A 20,616-nucleotide genomic window follows, 5' to 3' on the forward strand; every position below is an offset into this window, starting at 1 on the left:
TAAGCATTCTCCCCTCTTTTATCTTGACAATGTTTATTTTAACCTTGGCATTAGCAATATCTTCTTATAGTATACATTATTTATTTTAGTCAAGTATTTATATATTTTTATTTAATTTGTTTAGTTTAACCTTTTTAATGAACTTGTCACAAAAGCTAATGTTATTTTTTATGATTGTTATTTTATTGAGATAACACGCACAAGTATTTTTCATCTCCCCCAAAAGAAGTACAAAAATGTTCTGATACTTACGGCCAAACCAGCAAAAAATGAGTTTAGGTGGTAATAGTTCCCCCTTAAAGTGTAAGTTTGTCATAACAACTTCAGATATAGTTTAGGGGTACCCTGTACCTTATCTCTTATTTTACATGCATTAAGTGTGTGCGTGTGTAGTATATATATATATATGCACATGAGTTTCGATATACTCCCTAGATTCTTTTTTACTTGTCACTTTTCGTTTTTTCAGGTCAACCTGCATAAATTTTGACAAATATTTTAAGATATATTTTTTCATTTTATTAATATGAAGAAAGATTGCAACTTATAACATTTTTCATATATTTTCTGATCATCTAAATTTTAAATTTAAATATTAAATTATACATCTTAAAATGTTGGTCAAAGTTCATGCAGGTTGACCTCAAAAAGCAAAATAATGACAAGTAAAAGTGAACAGAGGGAGTATATATTTATAATATAAGTAAACTTTTGAATTAATGTAGTATAAAATATATCTCCATTTTTGTTATATGTTATTATATTACGTGCAATTGAATATGTTTATAAAATTATTTTATTTGTTATTTTCACTAGTATAAATAGATATTACAGCTTTAATTATTATTGATAAATAAATTTCCATATCATGGTCATTTATTTTATCTAAAACATCACTAACTTATATATTTAATATATGTTTCTCACTTTTTTTGTTTAGAAAATAATTTTATTTTTATTTACAAAAATTTACTATATATATTATATAACAATTTTAAAGAGATAAAGAAAAATAAAGATTAATAGTGTAAGGGTAAAATAGGTATTTAAAAAAGATAAGTAGAAAAAAGGAGGAAGAATGCTTATTGTTTAAAGTTGAAGGAGGAGTTTGATTTTTAAAGTAAAGTTGAGGGGGGAAATAATTTTCACCCATAATACAGAGGTACAAGCTTAAAAAGAAAAAATTGAAAATAACATGTAAAATAAGAATAAACTTCTATTCAAAGATTTTCCTTGATAAAGGTCATATATATATATAGTTACCACTTAGAAGCCACGATAAATCAGGATCATGATTCTTTATTTTCGTATCAAATAGAGACTCCTAAACATAAAAGGAAGTCTCGATGTTTCCTTATATGGTTTGATTATTTTTTCCTACTTAAAATGATTCCCATACAAAAAAAAAAAAAAAAAAGGAGTACTTCAATGTTAAATTTGGGACCAAAAATCTACCAACATAATATTTTAAGTGGACAAAATAAGTGAAAGGTCAATTTGTTTTTTTAATGACGGACAAAAAGTTCAAATAATTTTTCTAGGGTTTTTTAGACTTTTAATATATTGTAGATATAGATGTAAATTATAGATATATCGTGCTACGTAGGACAGAGAATACACATACACCGAATCTATTCTATAATCTATATCTATAATCTATATCTATACCTATAATCTATATCTATAGCTATAATCTATAATCTATATCTAGAATATATTAAAAGTGTAAGGGCCTTTGAAATATTGTTTGAATTTTTTGTCCTTCATTAAAAAAATTTATTTTAGACAAAATCGTCTTTTCACTATTTTTTTCTAATATTTAAGAGTTAAAATTTAATTAAATATATTTATGGTAAAATCTTTCCTTATTAGAAGTCATCAAAATTCATGACAACTAATATTTTTTCCATTAGTTTAAGAATTCTAAAACAACTAAATTTGATTTCAAGTAGATTTGAAAAATCTATAAATCTATATCCATATCTATACTATATTTAAAGGTCCTTATAAATGTTATTTCAACTTTTTTTTTCCTTCATTTTGATTAAAAAATTGTTCAATACACAAATTTTGTTATGATATATATCAATTATAGTGAATGTCTATCAAGATCTATTTGATGTCTATCAGGATTTGATGTATTTGTCTTTTAGTGTGAAACTAGGGGCAAATTCCCCCTATAAATAGAAGACTTCCTTCATTGTAAATCATCCTTAAGAGAAGAAATAAGAATCACTCTCTCTATTCTCTCTACTCTTCTTCTTTATTCTTTCTTATTTTATAACACATTATCAGCACGAGACTCTAGTGTCTCAAATTTGAAGGCTAAGGCTAAGATATGGATAATTTTTAAGAAGATATTTGTTTAATTGATTCTGGCACTACACATACAATATTCAAAGATAAGAAATATTTCTCTCATCTAAACATGGGCAAGATTAATGTTACTACAATTTCTGATAGTGCTAATTTGATTGAAGGCTTCGAAAAAGCCATTATAATCTTGCCCAAGAGAACTAAACTCATCATAATAATGCCATGTTTTCTCGTAAGTCTCGGAGAAACTTGATGAGTTTTAAAGATATCCATGAAAATGGTTATCATATCAAGACATTTGATGAGATGAATGTTGAATATCTTGGTATCACCAAGAATGTCTCTGGGCAGACATGTGTTGTTGAAAAGTTCCCTGCTTTATCTTCTGGCCTGTATTGGACAAAGATTTGTGCAATTGAGGTACATTCTATAGTAAATCGGAAGTTTACTAATTCTAATACTTTCGTACTTTGGCATGATCGTCTGGGACATCCAGGATCAATAATGATGAGACGAATGATAGAAAATTCAAATGGGCATCCATTAAAGAACTTGAAGATTCTTTCGAATGGTGAATTTTCATGTAATGTTTGTTATAAAGGCAAGCTGATTGTGAGACCATCGCCAACAAAAGTTGGGATTGAGTTCCCCGCGTTCTTGGAACACATACATAGGGACATTTGTGGACCAATTCACCCACCAAGTGGGTCGTTTAGATACTTCATGGTCTTAATAGATGATTCTTCTAGATGGTCTCATGTGTGCCTTTTGTCATCTCGCATCTTGGCATTTCAAAATTGTTGGCACAAATAATACGATTACGGGCTCAATTTCCTGATAATCAAATTAAGTCTATTCGCCTTGATAATGTTGCAGAATTTTCATCCCAAGCATTTAATGACTATTGCTTATCGATTGGGATAAGAGTGGAATATCATATACCCCATGTTCACACTCAAAATGGCGTTGTTGAGTCATTAATTAAACGTCTGAAGTTGATAGCAAGACCATTACTGATGAAAACTAAGTTGCCTACTTCTGTTTGGGGTCATGCAATTTTGTATGCTACAACACTTGTTCGTCTTAAACCGATAAATTATCATAAATTTTCTCCGTTGCAATTGATTTTGGATCAAGATCCTAATATATCTCACTTGAGAACTTTTGGGTGCGATGTATGTGTGCCTATAGCACCACTAAATCACACCAAGATGGCCCCCCAAAGAAGGTTAGGAATTTATGTTGGGTTTGAATCACCCTCTATTATTCGCTATCTTGAACCATTAACGGGAGATATGTTCACTGCTCAATTTGCAGATTGTCGATTTGATGAGATACTTTTCCAAAATTAGAGGGAGAAGATAGTGATATCAAAAGAGAAATTTTGTGGAAAAATTAATCACTATCTCATCTTGATCCATGTACTTCTATTTGTAAGAAAGAAGTATAAAAGATTATTCATCTGCAGAGAATTGCAAATCAAATGCCGGACGCATTTACAGATTTGAAAAGAATCATTAAATCACATATTCCTGCAGAGAATGTCCCAATTCAAATTGATGTCCCTAAAGGACCATCCACCAGTATCATAGCTAATGAATTTAAAGCACGCTTGAAGCGTGGCAGACCATTAGGTTCTAAGGATCAAAATCCTAGAAAAAGAAAAACAAATAATCAAGATGACACTACGAAAGATCCACATATGGAAGTTCAAGATTTGAGCAATGTTGATATCTCTGAAGAAATCAATAAGCCTGAGACTCAAGAAAATGAGGAACTATTCATAAATTTAAGTGATGTTGAAACTAATTTGAATCGATCTGAAATAATAGTGGATTATGTCTTTGCATATAATGTTGCAACGAAAATCATGCAAGACAGTGAGGATCTTGAACCTTGATCTATCACAGAATGTCGACAAAGAAATGACTGGCCAAAATGGCAAGAAGCAATTCAATCTCAATTGAATTCACTTGCCAAATGTGAAGTTTTTGGACCTATAATTCAAACACATGATGGTGCTAAGCTCGTTGGCTATAAATAGGTCTTTGTACGAAAAAGAAATGAGAAAATGAAATACAAAGGTATAAAGCATGCCTTGTTGCACAAGGATTTTCACAACGGCCTGGTGTTGATTATGATGAGACATATTCACCAGTTATGGACGCAATAACATTGCGTTATCTTATTAGTTTCACTGTCCATGAGAGACTTGAAATGCATTTGATGGATGTGGTAACAGCCTATCTATATGGATCACTTGATAATGAGATATACATAAAAATTTTCGAAGGATTTAAAATGCCAAAAGCATATAGTTCAAAGCCTCGGAAAATGTATTCTATTAGATTGCAAAGATCATTGTATGGTTTGAAGCAATATGGACGCATGTGGTATAACCGTCTTAGTGAATATTTATCTAAAGAAGGTTATACGAATGATGAAATTTGCCCATGTATTTTTACAAAGAAAACAACGTCGGAGTTTGTTATACTTGTTGTCTATATCAATGACATAAACCTTATTGGAACGCTAATAGAGCTTAAAAAGGCAATTGATTACCTAAAGAAAGAATTTGAGATGAAAGATCTCGGAATGAAAATGTTATGCCTTGGTTTGCAAATTGAGCCTTTGACAAACGACATCTTTGTTCATCAATCTGCCTACACAGAAAAGGTGTTGAAATGATTCTATATGGATGGAGCACATCCATTAAGTACTTCGATGGTTGTTCGATCACTTGATGTGAATAAGGATCCATTTTGACCTCAAGAAAAGAATGAGGAACTCCTTGGTCTTGAAATTAGTGCAATTGGTGCACTAATGTATCTTACAAATACTACAAGGTCTGATATTGCCCTTTCAGTAAATTTACTAGCAATGTATAGTTCTATTCCTACTAGGCGACATTGGAATGGGATCAAACACATATTACGGTATCTAAAGGGAACTACCGATATGGGCTTATTTTATTCTAAAGATTGCAGTTCCAATCTTGTTGGTTATGCTAATGCTGGGTACTTATCCGAACCGCATAAAACTCGGTCTCAAACAGGCTATGTATTCATATGTAGAGGTACTGTCATATCTTGGAGATCAACAAAGAAGTCTATCGTAGCCACTTCATCGAATCACGCTGAGATTATGCTATTCATGAAGCAAGCTGAGAGTGTGTGTGGTTAAGGTCCATAATACATCACATTCGAGAAAAATGTGGCTTGAAATGTGACAAAGTACCCACAATTTTATATGAAGATAATGCAGCATGCATAGTTCAACTGAAAGGTGGATTCATAAAAGGAGATAGAACAAAGCACATTTCGCCAAAGCTCTTCTATACACATAAGCTCCAAAAGAATGGTGATATTAACGTACAACAGATTCGTTCAAGTGACAATGTGGCTGATTTATTCATCGAGTCTCTTCCAACTGCAACTTTCAAGAAGATGGTGCACAAGATCGGAATGCAGAGATTAAAAAATGTTCTTATTAGGGGGAGTTATACGCGCTGTACTCTTTTTCTCTTACGAGGTTTTGTCCCACTGGATTTTCCTTGTAAGGTTTTTAATGAGACAACCTATATGCGTATTGTTAGACATTCAAGGGGGAGTGTTATGATATATATCAATTATAGTGAATGTCTATCAAGATCTATTTGATGTATTTGTCTTTTAGTGTGAAACTAGGGGCAAATTCCCCCTATAAATAGAAGGGCTTCCTTCATTGTAAATCATCTCTCAAGAGAAAAATAAGAATCACTCTCTCTATTCTCTCTACTCTTCTTTATTCTTTCTTATTTTATAACAAATTTGTCCTTTTACTAATTTTTTTACACTATTTTATTTTCTGTAAAAGTAAATCTCTTTTTAGGTTTAAGAGTTTTTTTTGCTCTTTATCGAACTTTAAAAGATTAATTTCTCACTCTTTCAATTCGTACAACCAAAATGTTGATTTGAAAATTTTTACCAAAATAAGACTTATATTGCAAGGTTACGAATAGGACTCCTATGATAATGTTAAGTTAGGACACCAGTTTTATTTTGCCAAAAATAAAACACAAGGAAAAAATTTATGGAAAAAAATGAATTTATGGAAAAAGTCGAGTTTAGTATGTATGTTAAGTGGAAACATTACGTGAGTTTAGTTGGGGAAAAAAATCCTAAATTTTAGGAGTACTTGATAAAAGTTTACCATGTTATTCTATTATTATTTGCAAGTAATTTATGAAAAAAAATTAAAATCTTTTCTATTTGGTAACTCTTTCTTGAAGAAAAAAGTTTTGAATTTATATAAATTGCGGATCATTCTTTTCTACAACATACAATAACATCTGTAATCTTCAAACGAAGTCCAAATAGATATAATGTAACGTTGGTTCTCCTTCTTTTGCAGGTAAAACAAGATATCGAAGATTACCATGTGATGTACATGTATGGAGGGGGACTATTCAATATTTAATTTGTCAAAGGTACGGACTTAGAAAAAACTACTTTCCTAAATTTTATTTATTAATCATCATTCTCAATCATGTTAACTAATATCATATGTTCAAAACTATTTCGAAAATTCAATGATTCAAATAAATATACCGTTTTAATGGTAACCATTATCAGTCATAAATCCTTAATCTTAAGAAGCATAAAATACATATTCGGTAAATTATACCACGTTCAAGGAAATAACCATACGACAATTGCAGCTATTGAAATACATCGTTAAATATTTTTTTTCCAACTATACTATTATGACTAAAGTATTAAGGATACGTATGTCAAAATTTACATTTGGTTGCTTGAAAGGTCTACAAAAATATCATGTTATAAACATGAGATTAGACATGTCCAAATTTTATATAATACCACTGGACAAACGTGCAACGCACGTTTCTATGGACTAATATACACCAAATATGTGTACATTGAGATACACCGAATATATACTTATTTTCAATTTCAAATCACCACGATAAAACCACCATAAACACCATCAAAGATCACCATTATTGAAATCCTCAATAAAGTGGGTAGTTTAGAGTCATTTTGTTTGTTTTGGGGGTTAAATTGTCATAATCTATAATCTATATGTATATCTATAATATATAATCTATAATCTATATCTATAATATATAATATATAATCTATAATCTATATCTATAATATATTAAAAGTGTGAAGGGCCTTAGAAATGTTGTTCGGACTTTTTGCCTTTCATTAAAAGTCTTTGATTTAAACAAGATCGTCTTTTCACTATTTTTTTCTTAATATTTACAAAATAAAAATTAATTAAATATATTTATGATAAAACCTTTCCTTATTAGAAGTAATCAAAATTAATGACAAATAATATTTTTTTCATATTATAATATATTTATATAAAAAAACACTCCTAATCTTATGGAACAATTTGTTGGTACATGATTCATAAATTGTTCCATTTTAGTTATCTACAAGAAGTCCTAATATTGACACAATCAATTTACATATTACCTTATATAATTATTTATTTAAAGAAGGTAGTAAATAAAAATCTCCTGCAATTCTATTTAATTAATATTTTGTAAACAATACTGAGCTCCGTATCTTTCTACTTCCTCTAATTATGTTTCTTTTCTTATTTTGATTGTCGTTTGTTTAATTTTAATTCAGCTTATTTTCTTGATTGTAACATAATTTCCCTTTTTGTTTTTATTAGATTTTTGTTTGAATTGTTTATGTGACTTGATTTCAAAGATAGTAGCAACGCCTATGTAATTATTGTAACCTTCACAAATTCTATTTATGTGGTTATATAATAATTGTTGTTGTAGCTTTTGTGATTTGATTTATTTTGGTATTGAATTGTTTGTTGTTCTTTTTAGAATGAATGTAGAGAGCTGAAGTTAAAACTTCTTACAGAATAGGTCAATTCGTGTTTGTTTGGTTTGAAGCTTTGAATTTTTGATAATTGAATAATTTGTGGAGAGTTGAACAAATGATAATTATAAAGCTAAATCTTAGGGTGGGGAAGTATGTCGTAGTTGTGTAAATATAATAACGGATAATAATAACTAAAAATTACACAAATACACAACTTATGTTTTCAATATTACAAAAAATCTCAACTCTCTAAACATATTACAAAAATTCAAACATATACACAGAATGCTATGTATATGTTGACTATGTTATGTATATTAATAGGGAGAGAAAGTAAAGTAATTAAAAAATGAGAGAGTGTAAATATGTACTTACTTCCAAAAGGGTTGATATTTATGTTATTTATACTAATAATAATCCTACCGCTTCTTCAACAAACACACCCATATGGTTGCTTCTATAGACACATGTATGTAGCAATTTCTTGAGGCAACACTAGTTGACATTAATATCACATAGTGATTTTTGTTGATTCGGTTATTACTTTTATTTTTTTGAAAATCTTGCTGTCTATGTATTTTTTATGTTATTTTTTGATATCTATATGAGTGAAATAATAAAAATTGATCACAATTTTTTGAGAGAAAATAAATATTTCTGAGGAGTAGCATAAGTTATTTTAGCACAGTAATATTAAACAATCAAAATAACCTTAAAATATTGATTGAATTTTATGTACAAATATGATCGGGATCCTATTAATACTAGGAAATCAACTGATCAACTACATCTTTTATTGAAGAAACAATCGGTATGATGATTAAGATTTAACCAAATACTTGAAGTTGTTGGAGATGGGATTTAAATAACTAGATCAAAAGCAGTTTTATAGGAATGACAAAAAAAGAGTCGTTTTAAAATTATCATCCTATTAATGTTGAAGTTTCAATTCGGCCATACCTATCCTACAAGGAAAAAAACACCTTCATATTTAACTAATGTTTTAATTCTAATTGCAAGACTAATCTATATCACTGTTGCAATCCCGTCGTTTGAGATGTAATATTTTCTTCAAAATTATATTTTAAGTGCAATTGTCTTTTATTTTACTTCCTACAAAGTTTATCATAAATCCATTTAAAGTTGTTGGTTGAAAATAATGTGATGCAAAATAAAGGGATTCATTCAAATATGGAAGGTATTAAGTATTTAGTATCTGTGTGTGATTGTGAATTGTGATTATAATGAAGAAGCAAATTAGGTATTATATTATCATTGTCATTCAACTAATAGTTAATATCTCATAAAGTTTTTTAGTTGAAAAAAAAGTAAAATTAAGAAAATAAGTAATTATTTGAGATAAAACTATTAGTTGAGTGACACTTTTGGGAAATCAATCCTCTAAAAGAAAATGTATGACACTTATATGGTTTGTTTCATATCAATGGTTTGTAAAGATTTGACTTTAAAAATAAGAAAAAAAAATTAAATATATATATAAAAAATAACTGTACCACAAATATGGTTCAAATTGATGTGTTATGTTTACATTGTTATATTAAAATGTGAAAAAAAATTTAAAAGTGATTTAAACGTTTACAGTTTATTAAAAATTTCTGCAATAAATAAAATTATTTAATTTTAAATAATCAAATATTACAAGTGTGGGTGGTACTAGTTTAACAAAATAGGTAGAGTAGAAATAGCATCAATTGTATCCACTAACAACATAAACAGATTCATGCCACAGAATTTGGATACAATTTAACAAGATAAGTGGAATAAAAAGTACCAAATTGGCTGCCCAACAAAGCGTAAGAATTGAACAAAATTTGTGAATGATTCAACTGAATACACAATGAAGATAATACTAATACTAAGTTGTGGCCGCCTGGCAAAAATTGTGAATAATTGAACAAAAGTAATCTTTTCACTCTTCTAATTGTGCCAGTGACTTTAAATCACCGTCAGTGCAATTCTTCCATAAATGGCCATACACTGCAAATAATCCTCCATTTTGTCCTCATGGTGTCCAGTTCACAATCCCACAGTCCATTTTAGCCCCCCGCCCTCCAAAAAAAATAAATAAAAAAATAACCCACAGTCCAAAGCCTAAAGACTAAATATCAAATTGCTGATTTGTAAAGCTTACTTGGATGCCTAGTTTCAAGTGGGGGAGATATAAGAAAAGTTTAATTATGTTATATATCTATCCCAATGTAAATTAGTGATATACCACTCAATTTTCATCCAAGCCACACTTCTTTTATTGGCTAAAAAGACACTGGTTGCTTGAATTGCTAGTGTTACAACAATCATTTGCTCAAACTACTTTGAGTACTCCCAAAGTCGAACCCAAAATGTAATACATAAATCACTCAACACCAATCAAAATATACATATATACTTCTTTGCCTTTCATTAGACATTAGAAAACATATGATAATACTAGTAGTAGTAAACAAGCCAAAGAAAAGATAAAATAGAACTCCCACCTTCTTTTTTTCATTACAACCAAATATACTCATATACCATAACTCATAAAATTCACCCTATTTCATCAAAATACACCTCAGAGGAATCGATTATGGCTCCTAATGCTCAGAAGCGTCACATCATCGACCACAGGGCCACATAGCGAGACAAAATCATCGCTCCTCGTGTGGTAGTAGGTGCTAAGGAACATGATCCGAGTCCGGCTAGCAGTGGCCTTGAAACGGAGGATAGCGCGCTTATATCCACCTTTACCCCTAGACTCATAAGGGACTTTAAGTGTGTCCCTTCCAGCAAAGGCCTCAACAATCATGGAACCTTCACAAGCATTGCTTGCATCTCCAACTTTGAAACTAAGTTGATACATTTTGCCAATAGTGGTTCTTGCAACCTGGGCAATGGCGCTCTCTTTACCAGCAACAAGCTCTATGGCTCTCTTGCCATGTGGCACTGAGAAATGGTCAGAGTCTAAGTATTTCACTGCCTTTAGAGACTCAACCATCCATGCTGGCAATGGTGAATGATCATCTTCAATGTTTGGTGGCACAAGCACTCCCCAACTTGTGTTTGGTAATATGTATGGACCCTCTTCAAAATCTCCATTTTTTAACAAATTCTCTGCATAGTTGCATGATTTAGCATTTGTCATTTTCTGTTGAAGTGTATGCACCGATTCATATAATGGGGAACCTAGTAAGCAATCATAATTACACAAACAACTAATGACAACCAAACAATATACATACGACAAGACTCATACCTTCATTAGGAGGAAGAGCGGAGCTACAGTTCTGCTTACAGATTTGACAAAACTTAATAGCGTAATTTTAACTCAAGTTTAATACTTGTATTTCCAAATTCACTTAATATGAAATTATTTATTTAAAATCCAATAAATTACCTTTTCTAAAATTCAAAGTTGGTAAACTCAAAATCCTAATTTCACTTCTAATAGAAAGTATTCATTAAGAATTCACCACACATACGTGATTCAAAGAAAATATCCAAAAAAAAAAAATACTTACCGACACAATAGGTTTGACATCATCAAGCACCTAACCTCAGAATGATGATTTATTTTGTGGTATACGTCAACATTCAAAAGATTCCTTCTTTCCTTTTATGTAACTCTTTAATTTTATTTTCCATGTTTAAAATCAGAAGATTACAGGATATTTTGATTAATTCATATGTCTTTAATTTAAGATCATAAAATTTAAAGTTGTTTATTACTTTTTTAATATAAATACCTTTTTTTTACTCTATAATAAGTTATAATCAGACAAATAAATTAAAACAAATTTAAGTGTTAGTTTCTATTGACTACCAGTACACTGCTGTATTAAATCTCAGAATGCAGGACAATATGTTAAACACAACAAAGTTTGGAACTTGGATAGACTTACCAATTAATTATGACCTAAACATATACTTGAATGTGCATGACATAAATGATAGAATTAGGTGACCGTACAAGAATATAATCACATTACAGCTCTTTGAAATTTAATACCTAAATTATTACTCGAATTGAATGATGTGAAAATATAAATTCATGCACCCATATAGGAACCAAATTGGACGAAGGACTAAAATTTGGGTCCCTTTTAGCAACTGGTGCCAGCAGTACCTAATTCGAGTACCTAATTTTAGAGTGAGAGACTGAGATTTAGGCCACTTAAAAATTGAATACTAATAGAAGAAAATGACAATCTCAAGGTTTTTATTTGTAAAAATAAAAATCTCTCGTAAAAAGATCATAATTTAAAAAAAAAAATTGTAAATGACCTCCTGCCCCTCGCACAAAAAAAAAGGCGAAGAAAAATTTCAACGATCCAACAACTAATTAATGACTTTATAGCGATTAATGAACATCCACGAGAAGTGACTAATACAAATTATTCTCTTCAAAATCTAGTGGAAGTTTCCTATATATGAAAACGAGATTTATTGGCTTAGTACCAAAACGAATGAAAATCTTTGTGGAAATATTAGTTCACATATTAAGTAAAAGTTAATAGTGACAGAGAAGTATAAACCCTACCTCCAGAAAAGCAGTAGATAAGAAGAGTGGTCAACTCCAACAGACAACTTCATAATCATGCAAGGTCACCTTTTATTTTGGGCATGTGTGTGTGTGACTTATTCTATAGGTGTCCAAATCTAGATAATAGTACAAGACAATGTAATATATTCACCTAATAATTGAACCATATACTAAATCATTTAAACTTATGTCTATTCCAGATTCAATATTTTTGCCAATTATTGTCGGTGTAGATCATATATAGTTTCAATATCCCAGTGTATTTAACTCAATATCAATTTTCAACAGAATACGTAAGTCTAATAAGTTTTGACTGCATTATGGAATATAATGGGGAAAACAATACCCCTGTTTAATTTTATGACTCTTTCGCTTCCAATTCGAAAAGAATGACATTTTTTTTTTATTTAAATGATGTTCAATCAATATTTTGCATTTTACTCTTAACGACATGTTACTAGAATCACAGAGGTAATAACATTTTAAAGATCTGAGGATGCTTTTGATTTGTTTTAGAAGTCTATAATTCCTTCTTAAACTTTGTATTCAGTCAAATATCACCCCCCTCCCACCCCACCCCCACCAAAAAAAAAAAATAGACCGAAGGAAGTGAAACAGAAAACTTACGATTAGTGGCCCTAGGAGGATATAAAGTGCGAATGGCGATGGAATCGATGAGAGGACCACAAGCAGGATCTTCCTCAACACCTGGATTATGAAGCAAGATTTCCACTCGGCTAATTTCAGCTTGAAATGCCCAAGCATATGAGTCCCAACCACTGCTACTATACAATGTTTGGATAGGCAGCACTCCAAAATCGGGTGTTACGGATACGTTAATACGTTCCTCTTGAGCACAAGTTCTAGCAGCACTGAACGTTAAGGAATAGTACATTCCCTTTGTAACGTTGAGTATTTGCTTGATTGATGCTTCGTTCCCTAGTCGGACGGCGGCGTAGCCCTCTGGGACAACCAACAACATGTCGCCTTGTTTTTGGCCTGCTTTTATGTACTCTACGAACCCGGAGATTGACCATTCCGGTATCGCATTGTGCTTTAGAACCACAGTGCCGTTTAGGTCCCCTTTCGATAGGGGCATTTCAAAGTTTCCATTCTTTAACAGTCCTGCATGTGTTTCAATGATCACGTTTTCCCCAATTCTGTTTTTCTTTGTTATGCATACGTTAGGGTTTGTACAGAAATATAAAGAGTTAATTTCGGTATTACTATAATTTTTATAAAATCATGGCATTTGAAAAATAACAACTACAACATAACCATTCATAATATTGTGGGCAAATATAAGCTTTTTTCACATGATCCACGAATATAAATTAAAGGGCATCCAACAACTAGCTGCCATTGGTCATTAATAGAGAAGATTAAGACGCTAAGAAGGTCTTGACTTGGGTATAATTTTGGAAGAACTAGCTTATGGTAAATAATCCTAGCTAAAAAACTGTGTAATTGATTTGATAATAATTATATTTACATTTGTACCACATTTGCCTTGATTGTTTCGTGAGAAAAAACAAAACTATTTTTGAACTATATTTGATTTGGGGGAAACTGCACGAGGCTTTAAATTGACGATATTATCTTTTGAGAAATTTATTGAAACCACCGGAGCAACTCCTGAAAACTCTTTTGTTTTCATGTTCAAGCCATTCTCCTCTCAATTACTTTGACATATGACTAAAGATACTTCTAAAACTAACGAGACGTAGTCATAGCAAAATAAATTTTTTTAGTCAGAAGTATTGAAATTTTAAAAATAATTGGTAAACGATATAATTCGCACCCTTCACTAGAATATGCTAGTGGACATAGTTAATTAATTTTGACCGGAGAATGAGACAAACAGTAAGGGATAACAATTGAACAGAAAATCCCTTAAAATGATGAGTTATTATATTGAGAAGCGTGTCATCCATATCCATATGCATACCCAGAAGATTATAGTATTTGGGAGCATGGTATATGGGAGAGAGGAATAGGTATCAAAATCCAAATCCAAAGTAGGGACAACAATAATAAGAATGTGATGACATTTGTCCCTATTATTGCACCACCTTTCCGGTATATATTCAATGTTTGAATTAGTACTGCTACTCCCGTAATATTTTGATTTAAACCGAAAAAATCAAAAGATCAAATCAAAATTTTAATTTTTTGATTTTTTGGATCAATTTTGATTTTTCATTTTTAAAATTCGATTAAATGGTTCGATTTTTTATTTTTCAAAAAAACAATTCTCATAAACCGATTAACCGAAATTCTATTAATAATTAATAATATATATATATATTATTATATATTTAATATATAATAATATAATATAAATATATAATAGCAACTCTAATAACTAATAAGTAATAGCACGCAGCATACAGCTAACAACATACATCAGTCCAATAGTCGAACAATCGATCGACCCATAGACCGTTGGCGAGATTGTCATCTGTACAACAACACCAGAACCGGCAACCAGTCGATCAGACGACCACTGTGGGCTACAGCCGACAGTGTCGACTGTGGTCTTTCCGGCAGCGACCACTCTTCCAAGCTCCGACTGTTTATGCAAACTTATGCAAAATGAAGTCATATATTGTGTTAAACTTATGGTTATATCATTTAGTTTCATCATGTTTAGTTATTTATAGTTATTTATGTTTGAGAATGAAAAATAGATTTGAAAAAAAATATTTTTTTAAAAAAAATCATTAATTTTAAATGTTCAGTCACAACAAAGAAAGGTTCACTACTTTAATCTTCAAAACCGAAATAAAAATCCAAAATAACCAAACCGTATTTGTAGAAGCCGAATCGAACCAAATTTATTTCAATTTGGTTACGGTTGTCATTTTTGTCAATCCAAAAATTGAAAAACCAAATCAATATAAAATTATCAAACCAAATAAACCGAATGTCCGGTCCTACTCCCGTCCCAATTTACTTTCGTTGGAGAAATGTCACTTTTTTTTTATTTTGAAAAAAATTATTTTTTAATTATTTTTTAATTTTTAATTACATTATTTATAGAAACATATATAAAAATATACACCATAAATTTTAAAAATATATTTTTAAAATTTTTTTATGACAGGTCAAATAATCTCCAAGTAAATTGGGATAATTGGGACGGAGGGAGTGCTACATATAATTGTCCGGAATCTCCATCCCATGTTTTACTCCCTTCATCACCAATATCCTTCAGCAACGTGCCATAAAAGTTCTTTTTTGGGGTTTGGGGTTTGGGGTTTGGCGAGGGAGTGGGGCAGCAATGGATTCGAAATTTAGGAGCTGTGGATACACAAAAAGTTCGAACTTCGGACACACATATCGATATTTAAAATTTTAAGATTCCGTCTGAAAATTAAAACACCTAAATAGTTTCTTAGTTTAATAAATGTTTTTCTCCATCATATACTATTTTTTATATATTTCTACATAATTATATTTAATTTATATCAAGTTTAACGATTGTCGAAACGCTAGAAATAACACCTAGATCCGACCCGGGTTGGGTTGGGGGTTGTCATAAGTGGTGAGTTAAAACTTGAATTATGCACCACCCAGCCACTTGATTATTCATTCATAATTAATCACTTAATTCTTAATTATGAACATTTTACTCCTTTTATGGTTTGTTTGGTGGTCATTAGAAAAAATAATTATATATTATTGATAACTAATTTGTTATATTTTCTTAACTTAGGCTAGTTATACACTATGTTCGGTGTTAAGGTGTGTATAATTAATACATGAAAAATCATGATATTAATAATGCAAGGGGTTGAATCATGCAAGACATAATTATCTCTCAAAATCTTTTTCACATTCTTTTTATCATATTTGTGGTGTGTATTTTTAAAAAAAATTCTGCAGTGCATATTATTTTTAATACACTAATGCATAAGAAAAATCTCAATGTAACTAATGCATGCATTACTAATAGCCTACATATATAGAAAAATACTTTGGAGTAGGACAATCTTAGTGGTTCAGTTGATTGACTACATAAAATTAAACTTTTAATAAAAGTTTGATTTCCCACGTTATAATCTCATTCCCATTTCCCCTCCCCTCCCCCTCCCCCGTATTTTTTGAAGAAAAAGAACTCATTCATTAATAAACATTGCACAGAAATTAAAAATAAGTTTAAAATTAATCGAATCAATCTTCAATTAAGCAATAACATCTTCATTACTTCTGGCGTGCTATATAGCTAGCAGGGCCAGCTAATGAAAACCCAGAAGCAGCTGTGAAATTAACCAAACCTTTCCCCAAAAGTGCCATGGAAAAAATAAAGGATCGTCCAGAATATCAGATTGCAAGACTTTGACGGGTGATCTAGCGTCATTTTCTCACAAAATCCAAAGGACGAGTCACCAAAGTGACCTAATAGTATGAAAAGGGAGTTGGTAAGCAGCAGCATGTGCGAAGCTCGTGCTCCTCTTCTACTAGTAGAGGTTTCACTTTCAGTTGAGATGACATGCACATGTATACCCCTCTATAAAGCAAACCAAAAAAGAATTACAGAAAAAAAGAATCCTTTTTAGATAACTAGTATAGCACCATGTTCAAAACCATCGTTCCGCCCTCTCTCTGTCTTCAGCCATAAAAATACCTCCTAAACTATTTTTTAATAAGTATGCTATTCGTTTTAGTTTATTTCACTTGCTTATTCTAATAAATTTTAAAAAAAATTATGCTACTCTTAATATTAAATTACTATAAAGTAAAATAATAATAATCAAATTTTTAAATTAATATAGTTAATTTAATATAATACATCTTTAATTAAAATTTTCTTTAAAATAGGGGCAGTTGAAGAACGTCGGGGGGCCTAAAACCAAGTTTTCTCAAAAGGTTTCAAATTCAACTAATGTAATGTAAAAATTAGAAAATTAAATGTTTAATTTTTTCAAATAAATATTTAAAAACTACATAAAAAAATATTATAAGTCAAAATAGTTAGCAATCTGAAATATTTAAAAACAAAAATAAAAATATCATGTTCAAAAAACATATTTGTTGATTCTTCAAATAGTAACTACGACACATAAATTAAATCGAAAGAATTACTATGCGAATATAAATTAACCATTTGTGACTGTCACTCACATTGGCTGAACAATTTCTTTTATATAAAGATCTTATACTCATTTATCATAAAATTTCAAAAATAAAAATGATACTTTTCAATCTTTTCAAAACTAATTTAAACATTAAATTTCATCTTATTCATAATGAAATGATTATAACCACATAAATATTTATGAGGCAATTTTTACTTTAATTTCAAAAAATCTTTATTTCTTAAATTCTATATCAAGTCACATTGCATTACATCCCTAAAATGAAATAGAAAAAACACATTAATTATAAAAATGAGTCTTAATTTCTTAGGAGCATCAAACCCTTGCTTCACTTGCTTTGGCCTTGAGTCGGCACTGCTTAAAAAGTATTTCAAATCAACAACAGTCAGACTTAAAAATTTTAGCTCATATTTAGTAGTCATTCGGCCATGAAAATTACTTTTTTTCGGAGTTAGAATTGGAGTTGAAAATGAAGTTGGAGTTGTGTTTGACCATGTCTTTTTGAAAAAAAAAATTTAGACTTTTGAAAAATCTTTTTTAAATATGATTTTATACCCTCAACTTTTAAAAATTATCAAAATCACCCAACTACTAAGTTACCTACTAACATAGAACCAAATGTTGAGAAAATAATTTATATGTCTTCAATTGATAAAATAATTAACAACAAACTAATTATTATTATGATTGTTATTCTTCTAAAATTTGAATAAAAATATCACAAGCATGAGTTAGATAAGTTTATCTAACCATAATCAATTGAATAGAGAAAAAATATATTTTGATAAATATGATTGATAGATATAAATATATTTTATATATTCTTAAATTTGTTGATGAAAATTCTTAATTATTTTCATTTGAATTAATTATTTTATTGAATTTGGTCTTTTTAAAAAAATTACGGAATTTAGTTAATAAGAGAAGTTTGTGTAAAAATTTAACGATTGGGGTTATATGTAATAATAATGGAAGTTGAAATTGAAAGTGGAAAAAAGGGAAAACAACAAACAATTGTTTTCCCTTTCGAAATTTAATTCCGAAATTATTTTCCAAATTTTCATGGCCAAATATCATAATTTTCAACACTAAAAAAAAATTTCAAAAAAAAAAAAAAATCCATAACCAAACAAGCCCTTAATCCTAAAATCTTTCATCCCCATCTAACTTTGAGATAATTTGATCCCAACAGTACAAAAGTTCAAAGAAGAGAAAAAACATTTGTGCATTGGAAGTCCTGAGTACCCTGTGACTAATTGCTTCATTGTAAATGACAAAAAACACCTCCATGACAAGTCCGATTGTGCTCAAAGCTACAAGTAGCTCTTGTCTTGGACTGGTTGGACATCTAAATCTGACAATACATTTATGATCACAATATTAAGGGCTCTGGCACTCTGATACCCACTCTTGGAATCTACCCATTAGTCCTCCGCTTTTCCATTTCTCTTTTTTATATTAATAAATTAGATGAAATTTAATTAATATTTTAAAATATATTAATATATGTGAAAAAAATTAAAATTTATAAATTATAATATTTTTATATGATTTTTAAATTTTTAAATTTAAATATTAATTTAATTTAACTTAGCTTTAAATATTATAAAGCAAAATATAAGAAGTAAAATAATATGAAAGGAGTACTTCCTACATCAATTTTATTTATTTCTATTGATTTGATATATTTCTTAAAAAATTAATCAATACAATGATAAGTTTACTACTGATAAGTTTACTACTTAAATATGATAAATTTAATATTTTTGAGAAATATACTAAAAAATAATTATAATTAATAATAAAAGAAATTAGAAATTAAATGATAAATTATCTTTTAAATTCTGCAACTTACCAGCAAAGAGCTATACTTTCCTTTCTTTTGTTAAGATTGAAATCAAGTGAAAAAGTTGGATATAACGGACACAGGTTAAGTAAGAATAAACACCTATTTTTAAGTGGACGAAGAATTACTACCCATGCCACATTTAAGTTTTTCGAATGGGACACTAAGCTTACTCAAGTTCTTCCCCATTGTTCAACACTTCAACTGATATCTCAATACTTGATTTAAAAACTTAACCGCAATTAAAATCTTTCATGCAAAATAAAATGGCTGATTTAACAACAAAACTCTTATGATGGAGGAGGGCGGTTTAGAAGTTCAGAGATGATATTTAAATGTTAATTTCCCATTAAAAGTTCTAGCAAGTGATTAATGACATTTTTTAATTATAACAAATACTTTACCAAAAAACAACCAAACGTTCATTAAATAGCAAGGAAGCAAGCACGTACGTAAAGAGATTATTTGAAGTAAGTAGCATAAAGTATCATTACATTAAAAATCATGATTAATGAAAAGCTATATAAGGAACAATTAAGAAAGTATTTGGAGTTTACCATCGAGAACGGCTAAGGAAATGTTGGCAAAGGCGCACATTAGCACCAGCAGCAGTACTATTTTTGAGCTCTTCATTATTTTCCAACTTGTAAATAAGAAGAAAAAGAATGACAGTATGGTAAGAAGGAGAAGGCCGATTGTTTTTTTTTTTTTTCTGAATTCCGGGCTGCCTTTTTATGCATCTCTATTTTCATAAAGGCCCTTCCATTTTGTGCAAATTGCATCTCTGTCCTTAGTTGCTAATACTTTGTTTCAACGGTGATTTGTTATGATTTCATAATATACGATATTGTATGGTATTGTATTGTACAGAATAGTATCATATAATGCTTTGATGAACTGTTTCGTTCACTATCATTTAATAATAGTTTTTTGTTTGGTTTGACGATATGACACAGT

The 20,616-nt window shown here is 29.9% G+C and overlaps 1 protein-coding gene across 1 annotated transcript; it reads right to left on the reverse strand.

Annotated features, from left to right (window-relative positions):
- Positions 1-10,520: 10,520 nt before the first annotated feature.
- On the reverse strand, positions 10,521-20,396 carry LOC107839055. The gene is made up of 3 exons (XM_016682402.2): positions 20,217-20,396; positions 13,339-13,836; positions 10,521-11,282 (listed from the first exon to the last, which is right to left on the reverse strand). Exons 1-3 carry the CDS (start codon positions 20,290-20,292, stop codon positions 10,744-10,746), a joined length of 1,113 nt encoding a protein of 370 aa, XP_016537888.1. The 5' UTR covers positions 20,293-20,396; the 3' UTR covers positions 10,521-10,743.
- Positions 20,397-20,616: the final 220 nt, after the last annotated feature.

Source organism: Capsicum annuum, chromosome 8, assembly GCF_002878395.1.
Source record: "Capsicum annuum cultivar UCD-10X-F1 chromosome 8, UCD10Xv1.1, whole genome shotgun sequence".
Taxonomy (NCBI): domain Eukaryota; kingdom Viridiplantae; phylum Streptophyta; class Magnoliopsida; order Solanales; family Solanaceae; genus Capsicum; species Capsicum annuum.

What these genes read in the sequence shown, in the direction of transcription:
- LOC107839055 (XM_016682402.2), bottom strand. Translation starts at nt 20,292, where the DNA reads ATGAAGAGCTCAAAAATAGTACTGCTGCTGGTGCTAATGTGCGCCTTT. An exon ending in TTCCTTAGCCGTTCTCGATG is followed by an intron (nt 13,837 to 20,216) that starts GTAAACTCCAAA and finishes AAACACATGCAG; the next exon opens with GACTGTTAAAGAATGGAAAC. An exon ending in TCCTCCTAGGGCCACTAATC is followed by an intron (nt 11,283 to 13,338) that starts GTAAGTTTTCTG and finishes GCAACTATGCAG; the next exon opens with AGAATTTGTTAAAAAATGGA.